Raw genomic sequence first — 13,369 nt, forward strand, 5'->3', positions numbered from 1 at the left:
TCATATTTTGTGCATAATTTTGGAGGGGCCAGGGGAAAATGCTCCCATCCAAGAAAGGATATATTGGTTTAGCACCGAACTTCAAATATCTTTCCTATGAAAGGAGTGGAGGTGTCAGCACGCTGCATTCTCCAATCTTCTCCAGGGTAAGGAACACCTGTGCTCCAGCAGGGACAGAATTTGTCATTAGGGTCAAAAGAGGCTCCAGCTTAAAGATATCTGCTATCCAGCCCTAACTTTACCAGTCCACAAAATCCCTTCTTCCTTTCCTTCTAGCTGTTTCTGCCTGTGGGGAAGAAGCCCAGGCAGTAGAGCTAGTGTGAGGTCTTTCCCTCAGGTTCTCAGTAAACAACAGCAGGGTCTATTCTCTGGGAAGCAGACTTTGCTCTCAGTCGAGAGATGCATCCTTTAGTGTGATTTCTTGAAGGATCGGGTTCTCAAAGCTCCACACGGAGCAGGAGAAGGGAGCTGCCTTCTTTGTTTTCTTCCTTGAGACCCACCCAGAGAGAACTGTGATTCAGCTTGTGGCTGCCTTCATAGGGTCCTTCCTTCAGGCTTCAAGGCCAAGTCATACTTGACGTAGGAGGCCCGTGCATTATTTTTGGATTCTTTCTGCTATGAGGTAGACCAAACCAAGTGAATGCCTACATTTGAGACTAAGAAGAAATTCTCTGCATCCCTGAGGCTATAGGCTAAAAGCATGGCCAATGGGATCTCTATGTCTGGGTTCTAATCCTGGCCTTGCAATTAATTAGCTAGGTAACCTTGGGCAGTTTAACTTCTCTGAGTCTCAGCTTCCTCACCTGTAAAATGGATAATAACAGTACCTACCTCATGGGATTTTTGTGAGGATTCCATGAGTACACGCACGTCAAACATTTAGTGCCATCCTAACAATATTCGCAAACATTTATCAAGGTTCACAATATGCCAGGCCCCAGTCTACAGAAGTGACGTGTACACTTTTTAAACTGCAAAACTGCCTGTGAGCGAGACAATGTTATCATTCCCATGTTAGAGGTTAAGAAATGGTGTCCGAGGTCTCACAGTGAGTAGGTGTTGGGGCAGGATTCTGGCTCCAGAATGAACACTCTTTACCCCTCTAATAAAGATTTGGTATTATTAGTACTACTGTTTCTGTTAATGGTTAAAATATCATTCTCTATCCTTGAAGGATTCAGAGGCCAAAATTATAGTAAGATCTTTAGGGAAGACATTCATCTGATCCTGTCACAGAGGCGAGCAGGCGCCTCCACTGGTTTTTATAAGAATCCTGAAATGGAAAACCAACACTGGCTTTTAACTCTGTGAGTCAAAAACTGTGAATAATTGGTCAGTCAAAAGAGTGGCCAGATGCCTATACCCTGCTGTACTCGGGGCTGGGATGGTTTCCTTTTGGAAGGAAATACTGTTGATCTGGAGGAAAAACAATTCACAGGGTGCTCCCACTAGTATACTAATGGAAAGGGCCTTTTGTCACCTGAGCAAAACCAATTCTGGTTTTCTCTCCTTACAGGTTTTTTGAGTCATCACAGTCATTGCTCAGGGTGGTGGGGAGGGTGGGGGATATCAGGGAAGTCCTATGGAGCTGTCGCGCGATGTCTCCAAAGCTCCGAAGCCCTGTTTGTCTCTTTAACAGCATGTGACATTTTTAGACTTTGGACACGATCCAGTAGCGGTCACACTGCTCAGGCGGGGGTTGCAGGAAGCTGTCCCATGCCCAGCTGCCCCTTCTCGCTGCAGAATAAAGCATCCATGTTCTATAATTATACCAGAAGAGCTAATAAAAGCCTTCCATACAAACCTCAAAATTCAATTAGTCCTGCATGTGTGAGCCTGACCCTGAAGACAGATAAAGGCGTAGCATCTGATCACCAGAAGGGCTCCAGCCCAGTGTGGCTCGGCTGGCTGCCCCCACATACATTCCTTTGCCTTCTTCGTATGCTAAGACTGCCCCAGCACCTGCTGCTTTATAAAGCGTGGCTTGTTTGGACAACTGGGGGTGCCTGGCTTTTGGATTTCACTGGGTTGTCCTGTGACCCTGGCTGAAGGATTTTGCACAGAAATAGTCCCTATTGTTATGTTATCTGTGCCTAGAGAAGACACTTTTGTAATACTCTGGTCTCACACTTAAATGAAAGCACCTGGTTGGAGGGTGACCTTGGGAGCCACTGAGTCTTAAGTTGTATCAACAGGAAAGGTGGAGTAGGCTTGCCGCCCGCGGACAAGGACGGGATAGTTTTCCTTACTGTCAGTTCCATATCCTCCTCATCTTTTTCCTTTGTGGGCTTCTCTGGCTCTTCTGGTTCCTTTTCTTGGAGGTGGATTTCCTGGGCCTGAGACATATACGGCATGTCGTCTTTGTTCTTGAACTCCAAGCTGAGAATTGAAGGAGGAAGTAGAATTCCCAGAATTACCTAAAGTAATAATAATGATAATAATAATAATCACATTTAAAGGATTAAGATGAGGGTGGTTTTTTTTTTTTCTTAGAATCAGAGGGCCTAGGGTGGTGGGGTGTGTGTGTGAGTGCACACGTGCGTGTGGGCACACGTGTGTGCCCTGAGTGAGGCACCTGCACATGTTAACACGCAGAGGGTCACTCGTGCCCATCCGGGAACTGTTATGCACAGTAGTAGCTGCGCATAACAGCACATAGTAGTTTTTGGAGAAAAGGAGCATCTTACCCAAATCCACCCAATTAACACCCACTTTGCATGGGGGAAGCTGAGGAGAATGAGGGGCCCTGCTCAAGGAAAAAGTGGGAAAGAATTCAGACTTTCATTTAGCCATTAGCGCTTGGCTTTGTGAAATCAATTCAAATGCATGTCCACTGGCATTTGTTTGCTAACACATCAAGTGGAGTCATCTGGGTATCTCCGTGTCCTAAGTTGACCTTGAGAAAATCCAAGTGGGAAAGCATGTTTTCATTTCGGAGTATTCCCCTGGCACTTGCTACTGCACAACAGAAACACACACACACACACACACACACACACACACACACGTAGGCTTTGTATTCACCATGAGAATCCCCTACACAAACACTCCAGGAAGCCCAGCACTGTTTCTATCATGTATAAACAATATGCTTCAGCCTCCATGTGATGGTAATAAATACATGGACCCTTCTCACAAGAGGGCAATCTCATTCTCCATTTGTTTTTCATTTTTTTAACGTTTATTTATTTTTGAGAGAGAGCGCGCGCGCGAGTGGGGGAGGGGCAGAGAGAGAGGGAGACACAGAATTGGAAGCAGGCTCCAGGCTCTAAGCCGGCAGCACAGAGCCCCATGTGGGCTCGAACTCACAAACTGTGAGATCATGACCTGAGCCGAAGTTGGACGCTTAACCGATTGAGCCACCCAGTGCCCCTCATTCTCCATTTGAATGATAATCCCACACGTGATTTGTCTTCCCCAGATCTTCTCCCGCCTCTTTGCCCAATCACTAAACTGGTTCTGCTCTATAAGTCTTCTGAATATGAACCTCCTTGAAGAAACTGCACCAAGGTGAGGGCTCAGAGAGATCCTGAACAGTGAGTGAAAATGAACCGCAAGTAATGAGGCAGGGGTGGCCTGTGCTTGAATGCTCACAAGGACTCTGGAGCCACTAAGGGAAAACGGAGGGTGGTGACCCTGAACTCAGGGTGACTGGCAGGCCTGAGAAGGCTCGGGTGGCATGCTGGCAGTCTCAAGGGGACATGACACCCTGTCCTCGGATCTGAGAGCCAGGCTTGGCGGTCACTGGTAGTGCAGCTATAGGGGGCCCATGACCCACTTCATGGAGCTCTTCTGAGACTCTAGGGCCAAGAACCTGCAGGGAGGATGGCATGGGGGAGGGGTGCTGGTTCTATCAGGGTGGCCTTAGCCGATTGCTCTGGCCTTTTTGCCTTGGGCTGACCTCAGAGTTGCCTAGACCAGGAATTTCCCAGGTAAATATGAGCCTGGCTTCAGTTGTAACAGCCACAAACTCTAAACAGAGAAACCATTTGAAAACTCCTTTCAGTCTTTTCTCTCCCTTTTTCTCTTTCTTTTGCTTCTTCCAATTAAATGTCTTCCTTGTAAAACACTGAGGAAAACATGAAGAAGCAAAGCCACACATCATCCCATGTCTTGTACCTTCAGCCCCCAAGGTAACCACTACAAACACTTGGCTCTGTATCCTCCATGGTTTCTTAAAAAAAATGAAAACTTATACAGATATAACTGTGCATGTACAGGCTTAGAGAAACCTAAAATGGACTCAGGCTCTACATAACTGGTCTGCAACGTGTTTTTGATCAGTTAAGAACAGACCAAGATGATCTAGCAACATCTTTACACATAAACCCATCTCATTTTTATTTCAGGTGAAAACATTTCTCAAGCATAGCTGGGGGGAGCCAAGGTGTCTATGACAAGGTACAAAGGAGGGCCAAGGCATTGAGGTTTGCACGGCCACGCAAGGTTGCCCGGTACGCGGTTCCTGGTGCAGCATGGCTTATGCCAGAACAAATGGTACCTCTTATGGTACCTGTGTGTGACCATCCCCTTTGGATCTTTTGCAAAATACTAATGTTTAGGCATGCCATCTCCAGAGGTTCTGACTTAGCAGAACTTGGGGTAGGCTGTAGTCTCTGTATGAAAAAAACAAAACAAAACTATATAGAAGATTTTGAGTCACGGTTGGGGCTTAAAACCACCCTCCTGAGATAAGAAAATGCCTAGTTCCACCAGCTCGGAAAGCTCCAAACCAACCCTCCGATCCTCACAGCCAACAGGGCCTTCTGGGCGCGCTGACCTTGAGGCCCGAGTTCTTGCGCATGCGCAGCCGGCCCATCCACATGTCCGTGAGCAGCATCTGGCTGCACGTGTGTGCGATGAAGTCGCGGTGCTTGGCAGCCACAGCAAGCTGCAGGCAGGTGGCGTTGCTCCAGTTCTTGAGCTCATACGTCAGCAGTTTCATGGCCAGCTGTTCGTCCTGCTTATAGGACTGGTCGAGGAGCTCTACCGCCAGCTGGCCGAAGTCCCTGAAAGACAGAATGTGAGGGGTTGTCCTTTGGCCATCTTGGAGACTTGGATGATGAAAGTGGGGGCCCACTGGCCAGGCCACAAAAGGGGGTTACTGTGTGGCCCCATTGTTGCTCATAGGGTATAGTCTGTTCACTCGTTCATCTAGCCAACACCCATGAAGCGTCCACCATGTGCTAGGTACTGTGTTTAGAACTGGGGGGTATAAGCCGAACAGGACATGCTCTTGGTACTCAAGGCCCCCATTTCAAGGCGACGGATGGGGGAGGCAGACCAAAACAAATCAACCAGTAGAGTGTGGTAGGTCTTCTTACACGTGAGAGACCTCAGTTCATGGCTGAGCCTTATCAACCACAAGCTTGGGATCCTGGACAAGTTAATTAAATTCTCTGAGTCTCACCTTCTTCAGCTTTAAAATATGCATAATAGGGGCACCTGGGTGACTTAGTCGGTTAAGAGTCTGACTTCAGCTCAGGTCATGATCTCGTGGTTCAGGAGTTCGAGCCCCACTTCGGGCTTGGTGCTGACTTCTCAGAGCCTGGAGCCTGCTTCAGATTCTGTGTCTCCCCCCCTCTCTCTGCCTCTCACCTGCTCGTGCTCTGTCTCTGTCTCTCTCTCTCAAAATAAATAAATAAATATTGAAAAAAATTTTAAATATAAAATATGCATCATAAGAGGACGTACCTCTTGAGGCAGTTGAGAGGCTGAAATAAAATCTACATATCTGTGAGGACTTGCGTATCTAACACTGTTTGCCATAAATGTTAACTATTGGTGTCCACCCTCTGTGTGTACCACTGAGGTGACCCTACCTCTGCCGAGTGGTTTGGGTAGCTCAGACCCTCCAGTATTTGGGGCCTGCCTCCTCTTCTTGCCCCCTCTTGACCACCCCATTTGCTGGGCTGGCCCACCTGGAGTTGTGGTTCAGTTCCTGGGAGATGTCATCAACCATGTCATTCTCAGACGCCTCGTGGGCCATGGCTTTGCAGAGCTTGCAGGCCACCAGGGCCTTGGCCATGGCCTCCTCGCCGTGCTGCCAGAAGAACAGGGCCATCTTCTGCCTCTTCATCAGGACCGCCCACACCATCAGCTCATGGAAAGGGAAAGGGAAGTGGTTGATCTCAGGGTCGTCCAAGTCAATGTCAACCTCTTCTTCTCGCTTCTTGGTTGTCTTTCTTCCTCGCCTCAAGGGAACATCATCCTGTCATTTTAGGGAAAAAAACAGAGGTGGAGTGAGAAATGAGTCAACTAAATATATCATATGGTTGTTTACTGTATATGTACTACGGAACCTGCTCTGGGATTGATACAGAATGAACTAGCCTTTCCCAGCACCTATCCCAGAAGCACTCACTCCTAACTTTAAAACAAGATCAGCCCTATGGGAACATGTCAGTGTTGTACTTCAACTTTTAGTAAGTATTTTTCAGTGGGTATTTTTCAATTTCCCTTCCTTCCTTCCTTTACTTTTGTCCGCTTTTTTTTCCCCCTATGTGTAAGGTTATTTGTGCCTCATGATGGACAGCACTACCCTTTTCTCTGAAAGGACAAAGACATCCTATACTTGCAGGTGCGTAAGCCACAATACCCACATGAACAAAAGCTGGGAAACAGATAATCTATCTCGAGTTTCTACATACCTCTCAGGTGCATTTGTGAAGTATTTCTGGCCTTTGGATCAGTTGCCATTTGTAAACACCCATGAATAGATTTCACTTACTGGAATTTATATGCTTCCTTGGTTATCGAGTTAGTATTTCAGATACGATTTATTTTCTTGCTAATGTAACCTCAGGGTGGAATTTTCAAGGCTACTGTGACTTGCCCTCTCATCACTGGGAAAAAGTCCACTTCCTTATTTTAGAATCATGTACTAAGCCTTACCAATTGAATGAATATATATATGTCAATTATTTATATATATGTATATATATATATATAGTATATGAATGAATATATATGAATGAATATATATAAAGAATATATGAATGAATATTTATGAATACATTAATGAATAATGAATATATATACATATATATAAATAATTGACATTAATAATTTGGGCAAATACTCACCTCCATTCCCAGTAGTTTCAAGGCTTTGGGCTGTTTAAAAAAATGTTATACATAAAGTTAGATCTTTCTTTATAGAGGTAAGAAAAGAATCCTATTATATCTTAACCAGGTAATAGAACATCTCTATGGTACCACATAGCATTTATTCATTTCACTAAATAAAATGCTACAAGAGGAACCTATTTATAGAAATTCTAGAATTAGGGATTTAGTGATTTTAGTGAATCATAGAAAATTAGATATCTAGAGGGGCACAATGAGATTGCCCCAGGGTAGAGCCTGCAGATTTATAATCTCTTTCATGGACCAAAATTTCTTCCATCTTCCTAGAACCATCTTATTTAGCTGACATCTCCATGATCTCAGGCACTTGGGTAAGCCATGAAATGTTCACTCAAACCATGAGATGTTTCTCAAACCTCTGAAATACCTCTGTTACCTGGAGACTTGGAATATTACTCAGAATATATGTTCAGATACTTCATGTCGCCTATGCAGCTGTCCAGTAGAGCAAAGGGTCATGGGACCACAAGGGCATGTGCCGATGGTAGCAAAAGGTGCTCAGTGGTGTGGAAAGTGCCAGCACATGCTGTAGCATCAATGGTCACGCTGAGAATGTGCAAAATAGCCACAGGCCAAGACGGAGAGAGAAGACAACTCAGCAGATTACAGCCCTTGATTTATATCTAATGAGGGGAGGCACAAAATTACATCTCAGGGGTCAGGGATTCCCATTCTGTGTTAAATGTTACAGAATGGTTGAGTGCTCTCTTGAAAGTTGAGTAAAATAGTAAGGTTGCAGCCCTTACCATTCCTCCAAATTTGATTTGACCACTCAAGTAGGAATAGCTTGGACCTTGCCTCTCTCCGTTTCTTTCCTTTTAGCTTCTGAAGTGCCCAGCAGTTTGAAATTTGTGTGATTTTTTTTCTTATTTATACTTCCTGGTGTTTTCAAAGTGGCCTCGTAGCACCACAAAATACTTTCAAAATCAGAAGATAAGCCTCGTTAAAAATAAAAATCATGCCAACCACCAGCTAGTGTAACAGCTCTCCAAATGCGGTCCAGGAACCCTGTGATATCTGGGTCTCTGTGAAGTCAAAGGTGTTTTCCTAATAATACTAAGATGTTACTTGTCTTTGACACTGTGTTAACATTTGCAATGATGGCATAAAAGAATGGTGAATAAAACTGCAGGGTGGGGGGGTGGCAGGAATGAAGGCAGTGGCACCAAACTTTACTAGCGGTCATTAGGTTCCACTGTTATGCACTTGAAGTTTAAAAACAAACAAAAATCCAGTTTTTACTTAAGAAGCCCTTGATGAGGCCTAAAAAAATATTAACTTTATTAAATCTCTATCTTCGATGCTAAAGAAATGTCTTTTCAGGGTTTTGAGGGACGAAATGGTAAGTATGGGTTAAGCGCTTTCCTTACATACTGAGCTATGATGGGCTGTCCTGAGGACAAACACGCAGTTCCTTGGCTTGTGGCCACATTGTTTCATGCACTGTCTGCTGGAAGGAATGACTGCCAGACAAACTATGTTTATTTAGTCTTGGACATTTGGCAGATATTTTTGGAAATGGCCGAAGTGGGGCTATTGTTTCAAGGAAAGTAACTGATGGTATTTGTTGCCAATGGCAAAATTCAAAATTTTCCAAGCAGCAATTAGAAAAAAAGGAGAATTTTTGAAAACTTGTTATCCTTTCCCCCATGACCTTGACAGTTTTTCAGAAGTTAAAGACTTTTCTGACAAGATTGGAAGGGATATTAATGAATGTGAGTTTTTGAAATTGTTTAATGAAATGTGTCAACAGTGAGAAGATCTGTATAACTCAGCAAACCAATATTTTACAATGACCAATCCTTGATGTTACAAGATCCATGCAAAGTGTAAGATCAACCAATGAATTTTAAAGTAACAGAGTATAAAAAGTTCACTGAAGCTATTTCAGATTTCGTGTTGCAACTAATCTTTAAGAAACTGCCACTTGTGGGGTGCCTGGGTGGCTCAGTCGGTTAAGCGTCTGGCTTTGGGTCAGGTCATGATCTCATGGTTCATAAGTTCAAGCCTAGCGTCTGTGCTGACAGCTGGATCCTGCTTCAGATTCTGTGTCTTCCTCTATCTCTGCCCTCCCCTGCTTGAGCTCTATCTCTTTCTGTCTCTCAAAAGTAAATAAACATTAAAAAAAAAAACAAAACAAAAACCTGCCACTTGTTTTGATGTATGTAACTTCAAAAAAGAATATCTATAATTATCTGTAAAGATTATTAAAATGCTCCTTCTCTCTCTCTCTATATATATGTATATACTTGTCATATTTGTTACATGTCTGTATGAAGTCAGCTTTTCTTTGTATATTTCAACCAAAACATCTGGCAACAGACTGAATGCAAAGGTAGATATGAGAATGTAGCTGTCTTCTATTAAACCAGATATTACAGAAATATGCAAAAAGGGTACAATGCTACTCTTATCACAAAAATCGTTATTTTTCATAAATACATTATTTATGCTAACATCTAATGGGCTTTTTATGGTTAACTTAAAATGAATTAATATTAACTATTAATGAATAAATATTTTTAAGTCTTTACTTTCTAACATGATAATACCCATAGATAGAACTCCCATACATAAGAGCTTTTTGGGGTCCCGGGGTCCTCAATAATTTTTAAAGGTATAAATAGACCCCAAGACCAAAAACCTTCAAACCACTGAGATAGATAGGATTAATTTGACTTTCATTATTATTCCTTGATCATTAAGGCTCACTCCCAGTTGCCAGTTTCTTATTTTAATTGGACCTTCTGGGGAAGAGAAAGGAGTGTATCAACCAATACATTGCCTTTTTTCTTTCTTCCTTTTGAAGGATTTGGGAGGGAGGAAGAGGTGGGTAGACCAGTTGCCTTCTTATCTGAGATGCTCCTTGGAGATAACGAAGCCACACCCCACATATGTCGTGCCCTAGTCCTCCCAGGAGTCCAGAAGAGGAAACTTGCTGCAAAACTCACCCTCTTGGGGCCAAAGAGATTGTGGTAGAGCGTCCGGAAGCGCTTGCGCGTGTAGTTGCAGCGATAAGCCCCGCCCATCAGGTACTCGATCACCAGGCCGATGTCAATCAGGCTGATTCTATAGTCTGGGGGCAGGTTCCCCTATCAGGGAAGAAGGAAAACACACACACAAACACATCCAAAAGACAGCGTGGTTTACTAGGGATTCTATGCCATGTGTTCTGTAACTATTTTAGAGTAAAAAAAATAATTAAAAAAGAAACATATGAATGTATTATTATGCTGGTTAATTAATTCACCTTAAAATAGATCCAACCGAAACCTGGATATTCTCGCTTGGAAAGAAGACATAAGTTAAATAAGAAGATGCAGTAATCGTCGGCAATAACAGAAAATCAAAATATTTATTCAAGTCTTCAGCTGGGGAGAAAAAAACACCAGTGTAGCAGAAAGAAACACAAGGCTTGACATGGCAAATGCTACGAGTCCTAGTCGCTAGCAACTCCTTTCCCCCAGATGTTCTCCGGGCCCCCTGCGCTGCTCTGCCTCTGGCCCAGGCTTGTTACCTCTCTCTTGCTGACCTCTTCATGCTCACTAAATGAAGACTCCTTCCAGAAGATGGTTGTTATTACCAGGACCTGCATCAGGTGGACTCTGCTCAGAGTTCACATCTCCCTTGGGAAGACCTCTATTAACAATGAAACAAATTTGGCACCTTTTTCACAGGAGGAGAGCAGATGGATGTCAGGATGAAGTCATTTAGGAGCACCCCTGGTGGTTATTAAGAGAAACACAGTGGCATCAGAAGAGATTCTATGGAGGGAATATTTATTTTCCCAGAATTAAGCAGATTTTGGATATTTTCTTTCAAAGAGTGCTTCTTATGGGGTAAGTTTCAGCTGCTTGCATATATAGGTGCGAAAACACAAGAGGTTTTACCGTTGTCTACTCATTACTGGCTTCTACACCTAAAAGGTGCTCTATAGGGTGTAAGGAAAGATTCTGGCTCTGCTAGGTCACGGATGGATTAATTCCATTTGTGGGAAGTTCTGAGCACACAGTGAGTTTCAAAGGGTGTGATTAATTCACTGTCTGGTTTATTTCCTTGATGCAAAAGTATGCCCTATACCATGAATGGCAAGGGTACCACACTGTGTAGGGAGCACTTGCACTATGCCCTTGGATATATATAGGAGAAGCACGAGGGCTTTGTCTACTTTTGTCCTTAATGGAGGACTCACTCCAGATGCTGTGTGAGATTTGGTGGTGGTTATTCAATTTCGGTGGCATCAGAACCACCTGGGAAACTTGGTGACAGTACAAAGGCCTGGCCCCTGTCCTGCTTCAATGTATGGGCCTCTACATGATTTATTAGCTCTCCAGGTGATTCGGATATACACCAAAGTTTGTGGAATCGCTGTTCTAGTAACAAAGGTTCGGGTGGGCTCACATGACAAAATCGGAAAATTTACAGTGTACAGTCATCATTAGGAAATCAGCTTAAATTGTTTTGCTAACTGAGGGTAGGTTTTCAGTTAATGCTTCCTCAGCTTTGCTATGGTCAACAGCATACATTTGTAAGGGGTTCAGGGTTAGAGGTGGCCCACTGTATCCTCCCTATCAAACCCATAGCCTTAATTGCTTTATTGATCTTTGTATCCCCAGTGCCTTTTATAGTGGCTGGTGTGTGGTAGGCATTCAGAATCTTTGCTGGTAAGAATGTGAATGAGTAAAACAGTGAAATTAATGGATGTGGTTGGGATCAAGTCTCAGTTTCAGGTTTTTCAGTACCGTGTTCTTGTCAGTATCGGAACTAACTGGCCACAGTCTGTGAGTCATCCTGTTTGGGATAGCCCCGTATCACCGTGGAAACTGACTTGAAATACGCCTATCGCTCCACTGGTGTTCTCAGTGGAGTAGGAACGAGAAGGAATGAACGGAGAGCAAATGAAGCAGCAGCCTAAGCACAGGAGATCCTGGTGCTGCTCTTTAGACTCCCTTGCCGCCCCCGACCCTTCCTAGCCCTGCCCATCAAGCTCCACCTCTCCCTTGGCTTGGGGCACAAAGCAGGCTTGGGGACCCAATTTGAGGCAGCTGAGCAAAGCCATCACACTTGCGGTGGAAGCACTTTGTGTTACATCCTTGACCTTGGCTCATCAGAATCCCAACCAAAATGTCCCTTCCTAAAGATGGTCTTATTGTCCTCCCCAACCATTCTCAGAATTTCGGAATCTCCTCTGAGGACTCTCTCATGAATCTGCCTGTGTTGGCAAGTTAAGCTATCCTCAGGTGGTCAGACAAGACCAAGTGTCTGACTTCTTTATGCAAAGCATGGCAAAAACAGAGAAAAGGGAACTTTGAGGAAGTCTTTAGATAGTAACTTTTCATGCACTGCCCTTTCCATAAACATGAAACTGAGTTTACAAATATTACTCATGCAACCACTTTTCTCCATTGTTTTGGGACTGCTTAACAAGGCTGTGGGTTTCTGGATCGTCAGCTGTAGCTGACAGTTAGACAGGCCTGTTATTTCAAGAGTCAAAGAACCCCAAAGTCTGGACCCTCCTGGGTCTGCCTCATCTCATCTGCGTCTACAAGGATGACCCACAGAAGAGGCCCCGCATTTGTGTTATTTTCCTGGGCACTGTGAGGCAGGCAGGGTGGAGAACCCTGGCTGTGAATCAACTGCCCTGGGCTTCTTTCTGTCTGTCCTTCGTAAATCAACTGGTTTCCCTCAAGGCTTCCCTGTAAAATGGGTGCAACTCTATGGCTCCTATGGTCTCTATATAATGCTTGAGTCCCAGGGTTCAGAAAATTCCCTAAAAGATTTTGTGTGATGCTACTGAAAAGCAATCATAGCAAGTCGATGAATTTGTGCCTTATTTTTAATCCTGTAAGAATTCTCTAAATTTGAATCATGAGTAACAGCAAACCTAACACCTATGTATATTTTCTTTTGAGAAACCTATGTGTGAACATCAGTTTGAATTCTAAGAACGAGACACCAATATTGCCTGAAGTGAGTGGCAATAATTATGCTTTTGAATTGTCTAGAAGAGTGGGGGGTTATCAGGAAAGGGATCGTGGTAAAATTCGATAAAAATTTGAGACGGGCCAGTAAAATATTTTTGGCAAATGATTTTATTCACAAAGGGCTACTAGGTTTATATACAACAAGAGAAAGTGCTGGAGTCTTTTTTTTTTGTAGGCACTTCTCATATAAAGCTTTATTATTTTCAAGTGATTTAAATGTGATCTGGGCTGAAGTAG

The 13,369-nt window shown here is 43.7% G+C and overlaps 1 protein-coding gene across 4 annotated transcripts in view; it reads right to left on the reverse strand.

Annotated features, from left to right (window-relative positions):
- The window catches only part of TRPM3 (transient receptor potential cation channel subfamily M member 3), a 502,889-nt gene that overhangs the window by 76,518 nt on the left and 413,002 nt on the right, over positions 1–13,369 (reverse strand). For all 4 annotated transcript variants that reach the window (XM_030293212.1, XM_030293204.1, XM_032595678.1 and 1 more), the window contains 6 exons: positions 10,399–10,434; positions 10,100–10,240; positions 7,086–7,115; positions 5,922–6,211; positions 4,781–5,009; positions 2,250–2,417 (listed from right to left, as the gene is read on the reverse strand). In XM_030293212.1, coding sequence (XP_030149072.1) covers positions 2,250–2,417; positions 4,781–5,009; positions 5,922–6,211; positions 7,086–7,115; positions 10,100–10,240; positions 10,399–10,434 — 894 coding nt within the window. The remainder of the gene's footprint in view (positions 1–2,249; positions 2,418–4,780; positions 5,010–5,921; positions 6,212–7,085; positions 7,116–10,099; positions 10,241–10,398; positions 10,435–13,369) is intronic.

The sequence above is a fragment of the Lynx canadensis genome, chromosome D4, assembly GCF_007474595.2.
Source record: "Lynx canadensis isolate LIC74 chromosome D4, mLynCan4.pri.v2, whole genome shotgun sequence".
Taxonomy (NCBI): domain Eukaryota; kingdom Metazoa; phylum Chordata; class Mammalia; order Carnivora; family Felidae; genus Lynx; species Lynx canadensis.